Consider the following 11,542-nt stretch of genomic DNA (forward strand, 5'->3'; position numbering starts at 1 on the left):
CTCTTGGGCTTAGGTAGGTGGGACGTCAGTGGGACGTCACTTCACCTTTCTCCTTAAATTACTTTTTATTTCTTAGGTATTGGCTAAGCATCATAAGCTAGTACAATTGCTTATTTTTATTTTGTTTTAATCCATTTTCGTGAAGTAATCTTTGGAAACATCAGAAGCTGCTCTCCATCGACCTGGACAAAGTGGTATTGCCCAACTTTCGATCGAACCGCCCTCAAGTGAGACCGTTGTCTCCCGGAGAGAGCGGTGCCTGGGACATGCCTGGAGGTCAGTTCGTAGGTGCTTCAGTGTGCTCAACCCTACTCTGGTTTGTTCCGGTACCCCCAGTCCCCTGCAGGGTGGGCCAGATGCACCTGTCTTTGCCCTCCTGGGAGCATCTGGTCCAGGCTTTCTTTGTGGTACGAATCAACAAGGCCAGAAGTGGGCCTCAGAGATTAACACACCGTGTTCCCTTCAGAACATTCTACCGTGATTTTCGAATTTGAAGTTCTTTCAGGATAGCCAGGCGTTACACTTAAAATTCTTCCAGTAGAGTAATTTGCACACTCTTGTCAAAGTTCTGCAAGCAGACATGTATGGTGCATCCTTGGGAACGCCTGTCATCTGCTGGTTTGGGTCCCAGCCAGTGGCTGAGCCACCCTGGCCCCTAAACCCTCAGCCCAGAGGTCTCCACGGATTCTCTGTTCTGGCCCACCTGGGATGGGACTTTACTAGGCTGGGATACTCCATTGAAAGCGGATCTGTGCCCCTCAGCTGATCTGATTGTGTCCCCTCACCCCAAGTGACATAAAATGTCCCCTCCACAGGCAGTGGCTTTCAGCCTGACGAGACCATTTGGGACAGGTTCTCCCTTACCTGGAACAACTGATCCCCAGTTATTGCAGCAAGGTGTGGGCAGCAGTTTCTCTCTGGAGATCCCTTTGCTCTTCCAAGAGGTTACAGCTCCCCGTGGGATCCCTGGTTCCAGGAACTGGCGTGCCATGGCCCATGTGTTCCAGCCCTGGGAACTTAGTGTGGTGATGCCAAGCTCCTGAGGGCCTTGCCTGTACTCATGGGGTGTACCGATGATGGTTAGTTCTGGAACCGAGGGTCCGCCAGCTGCCACTCTTAACTTGTGAGCACAGGTCCCACGTGTGGAAGGCTTTCCCAGGAGGCTGGGGCATGGCCAGCCGTCCTTACTCCCTGCCCGGCCTCCCTCCTCGTCCTCCCGCTCAGCTGCTGACACCAGCGCCTCCCTTCCTTCCCAGTGTCCAGACTCCTCCGTCTTGCGATGCACTTAGGGAACCCGAAAGCAGCTCTAGGCAGCCCTGTTGTAGGTTGTCTGTGACGGAGGAAGGGCCAGTCATGGGCTCCGTCTGAGGTGGCATAGGGAGTGGAAGGAGCAAAAACCTCACCTCAAGACACCCCTCCCACCCTCACTCCCGAGGCTGCTTACCCGAGAATCTCTCGTTTGTTCTCTACGGATGGCCCGGGTCACTTCACCTCAGGTTTCAGATGATGTCTGCCCCGTGAGCCTCGCTGACGCAGTTCGCTAGCATTTGTTTCTGCCGCGTTGGCCTCCGAGGCAGAGGCTGTGGCCGAAGAGCTCTGCTGCCCCTGACCCTTGCTGTGCTCTTGCAGGGATCATGCCCGGCCGCTACAACCAGGAGGTGGGCCAGACCATCCCCGTGTTTGCCTTCCTGGGAGCCATGGTGGTCCTGGCCTTCTTCGTGGTACAGATCAACAAGGCCAGAAGCAGGCCGAAGCGCAGGAAGCCCAGGGTGAAGCGCCCCCAGCTCATGCAGCAGGCTCACCCACCAAAGACCCCTTCCGTGTGACACCAGACCAGCTGACCGTGAGAGCCAAAGAGAGCCTTCGAGGACGGCCATGAGGGGCGGGCGGCGCTGGCGGTTTCCCGGGGCAGCCCCACTGGAGAGGGATCAGGTCTCCAGCTGCAGTGGCATAGAGTCTGTCTTCATTGGGCCTTGCAGGGACCTGCGGGAGGGGCTCGCTCGCGGATCAGCCTCCGGGGAGACCTCCCGCGGCCGCGGCGCGCACCCGGAGGGGCCCGGGCAGGCTGGCTGGGGGCTCCTGACCCGAGGGGTGCGCCGAGTTACACCAGCGGAAGCCCTGACCAAGCTGAACTGTGCTCCTCAAAGGCTATTTTCTATATTTATTGTTGGGAAAAGTCACTTTAAAGACTTTTGCTATTTGGAAGCAAAGCTATTTTTTTTGTCAGTGGAATGCGGTTTTTTTACTATGACATCATGAGGAATAACACAGATTCCGTGATCTCCTTTTTGATGAAAGGACAGACTGAGATTTGAAGGAAACTTGCACAGATCTGTGAAACATAGACCTTCGCTTTATTTTTATAAGTATCAACTGCCATCATGTTTTGTAATTTGGGGTCTTGATTTCACCATTGTCGGTGAAGAAAATTTTCAATAAATATGCATTATCTGTATGAAGCTGAAAAGAAGGGTGTAACAGGCTCTTCTTCCGCCTGCCCCGTTTCTCCCTGATGACCTGCTGGAACGGGTTCCTAGTCAGCCTGCTGGGGGGGGTGGGGGGGGATTGTTTGAGCTAGAACTCACATACTGTAAAATTCTCTGACGTGTCCAATTCAGTGGTTTTTAGTATATTCCCAAGGTTGTGTAATCGTCACCCTTGTGATTCCAGAACATTTTCATCAGCCCCCAAAAACAAACTCTTGCCATTCAGAAATCAAGCTCTAGTCCTTCCCTCCAAGCCCATGAGAACCCCTCCTGTATGGGGATGTACCTGGCCCACACGTTGCACGCACGCGGAATCATGCGATACATGGCCCATTGTTTGCCCTTAGCACGTTTGTAAGACGCACTCGTGTGGTAGCGTGACCAGGACGTCATGCCTTTTCATGGCCCGGGCACCAGTGCGCCGTGCGGATGGGCTCACTTGGTATATGGGCTCACTTGGTATATCCATTCCTCAGTCGGTGGACATCGGGACTGTTCTACTTTTGGCTCTTAGGATTACTGATGCTGAGAGTATTTGCGTACAGGTTTGTGTGTGGACATCAGTTTTCATCTCTGTTGGGTGTAAATACCCAGAAGTAAGATCTTAGAGCACCCCCATTTACCTTTCTGAGGAACTGCCAAGCTTTCTTGTCCAAAGCGAACACGCCATTTTGTATTCCCAGCGGCCGGGCATGAGGGTCCCCGGCTCTCCATGTCCTCCCCCAGGTCCGTGAGCGTGCATCCTTCTAGCACAGCGTGGCTGTTGAGTGGTGTCTTCATTGTGGTTGGGATTTGCATTTTCCTAAAGATGAATGATGTTGAACATCTTTTCAGGTGTTTGTGGGCCATCTGTATGTCTTCTTTGGAGACTTGTCTGTTCAGATTCAGTTTGTAATTGGGTTTTCTTTATCCCGGAGTTGTAAGAGCTGTTCTTGCATTCCAGGTCCAGGTCCCTTATCAGGTATGTGACTTGCAAGTGTGTTTTCTCGTTCTGTTGGTTGTCTTTTCACTTTCCTGATTGTCTCCTTTGAAGCATGAAATTGTCTTAATTTTGACGAAGGCCGTTTTTATCTGCCAGGTGGCATTCGTAGGAAACCATGACCTAATCCGGGGAGCCCGTGAATACTTAACCCTTGCCTGTCCAGTCTGTTTCCGTATGCCAGCCGGCTGACCTGAGCCTTCACGTCGCAGGTGAGGACAGACTGACCGGAGGGGCAGAGGCCGATCAGGGTGCTGCTGAGGTCCTGGGACCAGAAAGGCCCAGGCCACGGGATGAGGGGAAGTCGCTAAGGTTCACCTCTCCCTGCGACAGGCCATCCTTGGCGGTCACACTGGTGACCTTGCGGCTCCTCCCTGCACTCTGCTACTGCTTCGGGGTGTTGCAGGCATCTCTTGGGTCCCCACAAAGCTCTCTCACCCCAAGCAGCCTGGAGGACGTAAGCGTTCAGTCGCCCTGCGGTCCTCGGGTGAGCCGGGGGTCCGAGGGTACCATCAGTGCGGCAGAACCAGGGGCTTGTGCGTTGTTACGGGGCCTTCTGGTCCTGCTGCCTGTCCTGCTGCTCGGCACCGTGGAAGCCGGGGTCACAGCCTGTCCTCGTCCACAGGCAGGTCCTGGGAATGAGGACACGGCCTCGGAGTAAGACAGCAGGTTGTGGGAGCTGGGACTGACTGGAATGCCCAGGCCTTGTCTCGGGGACAGCACATCTTTAGATTGTTCCAGAGAAGCCTGAAACCTGGAGTATGTTGGCAAATGATTGAATTAGAGACATTTTTTTGTGACTTACACTCTCTCTCCATCTCTGTTGTAAAGTCCCCCTAACACCGTAGGCCATGTGGTTGTGGAACGAAGTTCTAGACCCCAGAGTCTCCCTGCCAGCTGAAGGCCGTGGGTGCGCCTGTCTCTCTGCGGACTTGGACATCTCCTCCCCGAAAGATGGAACTTGGACCTGGGAGTGTCTCCTGTTCCTGCCTGCTGGGAAGGTCCCTCACCTGGCCTTCGAGGTCGGCGTCCACGGGTGTCCCTTGCCTTCGGGATTGGCTCTCCTGTTTAGACAGGGTGGACCGTGCCAGCCGGGGCACACACGTGTATGGTTTAGGTTCGGGTGTAGGGTCCGTAGGGTCGCATAGTTGGGACAGGACAAGAATGGAAGAGTTGTTAGCAAGTAGTAGAATTTTTAGGGACCCGTGGTTACCGCAGCTCCATGAAGGGAAACTGCATGGGGGATGATGTAGCAAGGTGAAGTTCAGTAGCGACCATGTGAAGACTCTAGTGGGCCTCTGAGTACGGCGCAGCTTCCTAGCCATCCTGGAGCCCTGGGTGTGGATGGGGATGTGCCCAGGAGCTGGCAGCCTGTTCTGTGATGTGCCTGCCAAAAAGCGCTGTGTTAATAGAGGTGTAACGTGTAAAAAAGAAGGTGGATCCTTTCCTGTCTTCTAGCCAGAGGGGTACTCTCAGGAGCTGTGTGCTGGGCTGACCGCGCTAAGTAGACTGTGCGTGGAGTCTCTATGCATGGCCGGGGGCCCGGTACCTGGCCCAGAACCGCACCACTGGTGCAGGCAGGATTGGAACGGAGCCTCTACGCCTCATTTTGGGGACAGTGACACACTAGGAGGATGACTGGACATGGACGCCTTGGACAGAGCCATAGGGGGACGGGAGGGGACGGAGGAGTGGGTGAGGCTGAGCTGAGCTAGGTCTTCCGTGGGGAGTGCTTCCCTGGAAAGGGGACAAGGTCTCTGGAGAGAACCGGTTGATAATGGGGTCTGGAAAACAGATGTCCTCCCCTAAAAGAGAGCCCTTGTCGGTGGTTGCACTGGGATGCCCAGGGTCCACCTGGGACGTATGAAGGGGATGTCGTCATCCAGGCACAGGTGTCGGACTGCACCCCGGCTGTAGCCTCAGGCTCCAGTTCCAGCCCGGCTGCTTCCTGCTGGGGGCCCTGCTCACCGAGCCATGCTGCCTTGTGTCAGCTGTTGTCAGTGGTAGATCGTTCCACGGTGACAGATGCGTGTGATGGCTGCGCCCAGGCTGGGCCAACTCCCTGCTTGTAGGGGATCCTTTGTTGCCCTGGCGTGAACTCCCATCATCCCAGAGAGCACCTGCATCTTTAAAAAAAAAAAAAAAAAAGAAAAAAGTCAACCCACCACAACCACAGATACATCTGAGGGAGCAGGCTGGGCATGGCGGTTGGGCCCCAGGGCTCATCCCTAACCGTGCTGTCTCTCGGGAGCCAGGCAGGGGTCCTGTCTGCAGGAACCTCGAAGGTGCTGTGTGGAGGTGAGCTGGAAACAGGGACGCTGGGTGCCCCATCGCCACCCTCAGCCCCGCCTTAGGGGACACGAGGGTCTGAGGTCTTCTTGCACGTGCCTGTGTCCGTCCTGTGTGCCCCCACAGGAGGGGGCCTCATGCACGGTGGGCCTGAGGGCACTGCCCCAGCAGTGAGTGGATGCACTGCATCTGCAGAGTGCCCACCACCCTCTTGGCGTTGGCCTGGGTCTTGCGTGCAGGAAGCCACCTGGGTGTCTCAGCCACCTGTGATGCTCTCACTGCCACTTCCCAGGTGAGAAAACCAAGGTGAGACCAGCATTCGAGCCCAGGTCTGGCCTGGGCCCCTTGATGCCAGGCTGCTTCCCCTTTTCCCGTGGCAGGAAGGATGCCCACTTACTGGTAATAATGGGGGTGCTACTTAGATTTAGATTTGCTGGATGTAAAATGGAGTCGAGGACTCGTATGTAGATGAAATAGAAGTTTCCAGAGAATAAGATTCTTGATTTTTTTTTTTTTTATTTAAACGGTTGGTATTACCCGCATAAGCGGATGTTAACACACACATCTTGGTTTCATTTGCTGGTGACACAGAGTACTGCAGGTGAGTCGCTTAGAGATACACATTCCTGGGCCTGGCCCTAGACTGACAGTCCTAGGCTCCTTGGGAGGAGCTCCGAACTCTGTGTTACAAGCTCCCCATAAACCACCACCATACAACCCAGCTATTCCACTAGGTCTAGACCCAAAAGAATTGGAAACAGGCGTTTGAGCAAAATCTGTACATGACCTTTCACAGCCACACTATTCACAATGGCCGAAAGCTGAAAACAACCCAAATGTGTGTGTCAGCGGATGAGCAGAAAGTGGCATATCCTGACGCCGGGACATTTTTCAGCCACTAGAGGATGAAGTACTGATCCCTGAACCTTGACAGCGTCCTGCCGAGTGAAGGAAGCCAGAACACAAAAGGCCACAGAGCGTGTGATCGTGTGTTTGTGAAATGTCCGGGACAGGCGGCCGCAGGGACAGACAACTGGCTAGTGTGCTTGGTGGGGCGGGTAGCGACTGCTGGTGGGTACAGGGCTTTCCTTTGGGGGGATGGAATGTTCTGGAACTCCGTGGCGGCGGTGCTTGCACAACATTGAGAATGCAGTCTATGCCACAGGACTATGCTTTTCAGGGGCTCAGATGGTGGATTTTATGTGATTTACCACCCAAACCCCACATCTCCCCAGGGGGTTCTTGTACCAGGCGTGGGGGCAGGGAGAGGCAGAGGGGCCCAGGGGTCAGGGGCCAGGCGCCGTCCTCACTGCCCTGCCATCAGCCTGCTGTCTGGCCGCTGAAACAGCCCCCCCTTTGGCTGCGAGGGTGCAGTGCCCTCCCTTCACCCACAGCTGGGTTCTGGGTCTTAATTTGGGGCACCAGCCCCTCATTGGAGGGGGTGGACAGCAGCACTTGGCACGGCCCATGCCCTTGGGCCGTGTGTCACCCAGAGGCCCAGCCCCTGCCCTGAGTGTGGGGCGGGGGCGGGTGGGGGGGGGTCCCGGACCTCCAGCCTCTCTGAGAGGCCCGAGCGTCAGAACCCAGGGTATTGGGTGAATCCGTTTCCTGTTGCCACTGTGGCAAGTTTCTGTGAAGTTGGGGCCGAAAACACATTTAGTCTCCTATAGTTCTGGCGGTTGGAAAGCCAAAATTAGCCTCTGGGCTGAAATCAGGTGTGGGCGGCGCTGGCTCCCTCCCGAGGCTCCCGGGGAGAACCAGCTTCCCGGCCTTTCCCAGCCTCTAGAGGGGCCTGCGTTCCTTGGCTCCTGGCCCCTCCCCACCTCCAAAGTCCTGACCCCACCTTCTTCCCCCTGACCTCTGACCCTTCCTGTGTCCCTGTGGTCAGGGCGCTGGGGTGATACTGAGGGCCCAGCCGGCCCAGGCAGGACACTCGCACCATCTCAAGGTCCCTAATTGTCATTGGCAGAGTCCCTTTTGCTGTGTCCATTCACGGGTTCACAGGTCTGGGATCAGGATGAGGACATCTTCACGAGCTGTCAGTCTGCCAAGCACGCTGGGTCCCTCTGTCCCCAAGCTGTGGTGCATTTGCGCAACAGAACTGCGGGTCCGTGGTTAGCTGCTGCGGGTGGACCTGCCCGTGACAGGCCACAGGCTCCTGGCGCCTGAAGAGCTGAGGCTTCTCTGCTTCCGCGGCTGGTTCAGCCCAGCTGGCTTCTGTTAAGCTGCCCGAGGCCTGGGGCAAACGCCGAGGGTAACGGGGCCGTGGGCCCGGGGGCACAGTGAGGCAGGGTCCCTTCCTGCAAAGAACAGTGCTCCTCCTACACATCACCTTAGCAGCTCTCGGGGGGGCTTTGTGGCGATCCGGATGCCCGCCCCAGAACACGGTCACCGAAGCTCTTGAGGGTGAGTCCGGCTCTGGTTCCTCCAGAAGAGTTCCTTGGGCAGCCAGTGTTCAGAACGTTCTTCCAGAAGCTCAGAATCAGACCGAGGGAAAGACACATAAATGCCAGTAATGGAATTTGACATGCACTATTCCCAATGACACCTACTGCTCATTTCTGTGCCGAGAGCACATACTCCTGAGTCCTCCCAACATCCCTGTGGGGTGGGAGCTGTTGTGATCCCATTTCCCAGGTGGTCCGAGTGAGGCCCAGACCCAGACCGCAGAGCCAGTGCACAAGGGGAGCTGGGGACTCTGGCTCCTGGGACCTGCCCTCATCCACCTTCCAGAACTTTCTAAGGGGTATGAGCACCGAGGTCCAGGGTAATAAGTGAGGTCTTTCTCCCTGCAGTTCTGAACCGATCAGGTGACCCATACTGTGTGGAGAAGAAAAGGAGCTGGACCCTGGAGAAGAACCGTTGATGACAGGTGCTCCCCTTTTGGGATGACGCAGAAGGGGGACGGCTCCCGCGTGGGGGCACTGGGCCGAGCCACCACCTGCCTGGTCCCCCAAAGTGCCAGTGTGCACCCCACCCGAGCCAGCCGCCCGCCCGCAAGGATGGGGCCCCCAGGGCGCCTCTCCACAGCAGCCCAGCCGGAAAGGTCACTCAGTCCTGGGAGGCCCTGGGAGGCTGGCAGGGGGTGCATATCAAAGCCTCTCAGAACTAAGAGGTTTTCCTCACTGAGTGGAATTTCACAGCCCAGTGGCCAATTTCTAAGTCATGCACGTTAATGGGCAGCTAATGAGGTGTCCAGGCAGGGACCTTGAGGTGCCCCAGGCTCCAGAGCCCAGATTAAGAAGTACAAAGCCAGCCGCTGGTGAGGCTCTTGATCTCCTCTCACTGCCTTGGGGAGGATGTGAGGGGAGCTGGTCAGAGCTGTGCACCTTTTGAGGCTTGAGCCTGGGCTTGCTCTCTGCCCTCCAGCTGCCTGGGCTGTTGCCCAGCTCCACCTGCCTTCCTCAGGTGCCCACCACCCTCCTCAGGGGGCCGATGACCTCACTGCGTTCCTGGAAAACCTCCAGAAGGAGGAGGTGGGGTTTCAACGTCTCCTACAGCAAGAAAGGCCTTTCCCAGGTGCCTGATCTGGGTCTTTACCCTGGGGGACAGCAGAACACGGAGGCCTTCCCGGGACCCCCGGCTGAGCCTTCATGGGGACTCCCCACTCCCCTGAATGCCTCCCCTCCTCCCTTCACCAAGGGTGCACAGACTTGTCACCTTCCTCCCGGGAGTTCCTCCAGATGCCCCTGCTCCTGGAGCCTTGTGGTCACTCTTCCCTTTGGACCGTGCCTATTTGTCTGGTCCTGATCTCCTCACAGGTCGCCCCTTTCTCCAGAGTGGAGACCTCTTTCACCTCTGATTAGCTCTGAGTCAGTGTTTGTCAAATGACTGTCCGACAGAATGACTGAGAACACACACACTCCAGATACGTGGGGAGCAGGGTGCTGAATAGTGTGCCCTAGAGCCGTGGATGTGGAAAAGGGGTCTCTGCAGGTGCAGTGAAGGTAAGGATCTGGAGGTGAGATCATCCTGGGGAGGTGGCATGTGAAGATGGAGCCTGGAGTCCTCAGGAGCTGGATGAGGCAGGAGGGGTTACCCACTGGAGTCTTCGGGGAGCGTGGCCCTGCCAGCACCCCCTCGGGATTCGATGTGAGGGCTCAGTGAGATGCCTGGCACCAGCTGCGGGGCTGGGCTCCCAGCACTGCTCAGCTGGTGGCAGCGAGTGCTACTCGAGATGTGGTCCAGCTGTGCACTCCCGGGCCACCATCCCAGGTCCCTTTTGAGGTCCGTGCTAACAGGCTGGTCACTCGGCGGGCCCCGTGCTTACTGAACACGCTCTGTGCGGAGCCAGCAAAGGTACAATCAGTCTGCTGGTGACGCGGTCGGGATTAAGACCGTTGGAAACCACACGGAGAAGAAGCCCTCGGCGCTGATCTGGTGTCTGTCAGATAAGGACTGATGGGTGAGGCTCCAGGGCCTTGGAGATGTTTAACTTCAAGCTGCAGTCCTCAAGAGGTGGTCCCTGGACCAGCTCTGCCCGCATCACCGGGAAGCTGGTTAGAAATGCAGATTCCCAGACCCACTGAGTCAGAAGCACTGGGTTGTGACACGCTCTCGGGGGGGGACTCAAAGCTGGGTGTCAGGGAGTGAGCAGGTTCACATTTGCAATTCGAGGTGTGACGTTCATGAATGTGCATTTTCCAGAAAGGACAGTTCCCTGTACTCTGCCATCTTAGCTGACCGTGTCTTAGGTAGGAGACGTGGTATCTGCTCAAAGCATGGTCCAGACCAGCAGCACCTGACCCCCCGGAGCCTGTGAGTATTGTGGAATCCTGGCTCCACCCAGGTGCGATGAATTAGAATCTGCCTCTTAACAAGACCGCAGGTGATTCGTGTGCACGCTCGTTTCAGAGGATCTCGAGGAAGCACCTGCTGACTGCCCAGGGCCTTTGCACGCACTTGAGTCTACAGTGGCCCCACAGCCCACTTTGAGCTGCAAGGTGGGCAGACAGACCCCTTGGCAGATGGGAAACTAGGCTCGGAGAGATCACACACGGAGCAAGTGTGGACACTGAGCTCCGAGCTCTCTCCAGGCCCACTTCCTCAGACTGGGGTCTGTGGTGAGAGGAGGTGCAGGCTTGCCCCTTGAGCTCTCCCAGCTGCGCCCCCTCCGACCTTCAGGCCGCCAGGAAAGCCCCGCCTCCTGGGAGGGGCCTTCACCCGGGTGGGGGAGGGGAGGGAGTCTTAAGACCCCTCCTCAGGCTGGGAGTCTCAGAAGCCGCAAGCTCTTGGGATGGATGGCTCTGGCCTCTTGTCCTTGTCCCCTTAGGTGTGGGGCTGTGACCCCAGTACATGCTTTCTAAGGCTCCCTTAATTCCTGATTGGTTTACCACCCCCTGGCAGAGCTAGAATTTTCCTTCTTCCAGCCGTGGGGCCCCGGAAATGCAGCTGAACCACCTGGAGCAAGCCTGAGCCCTGTCCCTGATGGCTGAGGACTGACTGGTCACCTTGAAGTGGTATTTGCGGGTAAAGGCGAGGGGCTGGGGTGGGCAGGGAGGACTGGAGCCTGGCAGAGCAGGGTGAGGGGCTGGGGCCGCTCTTGGGCTTTCGTGGGAGGACCCGAGTGATGATAAAGGGTGGGCAGGTGAGGGCAGAAGGGCTGAGGACCAAGGCCGTGGGGCCAGCCAGGGAACGGGTCACCTAACGGGGCAGCACAAGGTAGACCGTGGCGTGGGGACATGGGGGCAGATGCGTTGCTCTGACTGGTTTGGGGAGCAAGACGCGTCTTAGCCGGGAAGGTGGTGTGAAGACTGCCCCTCTCCCCACCCTGCTGCCGCTTCTAGCC

General features: G+C 56.9%; 1 protein-coding gene across 3 annotated transcripts in view; it reads left to right on the forward strand.

Annotated features, from left to right (window-relative positions):
- The window catches only part of MBTPS1 (membrane bound transcription factor peptidase, site 1), a 51,119-nt gene extending 48,649 nt beyond the window's left edge, over positions 1-2,470 (forward strand). For all 3 annotated transcript variants that reach the window (XM_036104896.2, XM_036104897.2, XM_036104901.2), the window contains 2 exons: positions 146-276; positions 1,630-2,470. In XM_036104896.2, the coding sequence (XP_035960789.1) occupies positions 146-276; positions 1,630-1,826 (328 nt within the window). In that variant the 3' untranslated portion in view covers positions 1,827-2,470. The remainder of the gene's footprint in view (positions 1-145; positions 277-1,629) is intronic.
- Positions 2,471-11,542: the final 9,072 nt, after the last annotated feature.

This window comes from Halichoerus grypus, chromosome 15 (genome assembly GCF_964656455.1).
Source record: "Halichoerus grypus chromosome 15, mHalGry1.hap1.1, whole genome shotgun sequence".
NCBI classification, from domain to species: domain Eukaryota; kingdom Metazoa; phylum Chordata; class Mammalia; order Carnivora; family Phocidae; genus Halichoerus; species Halichoerus grypus.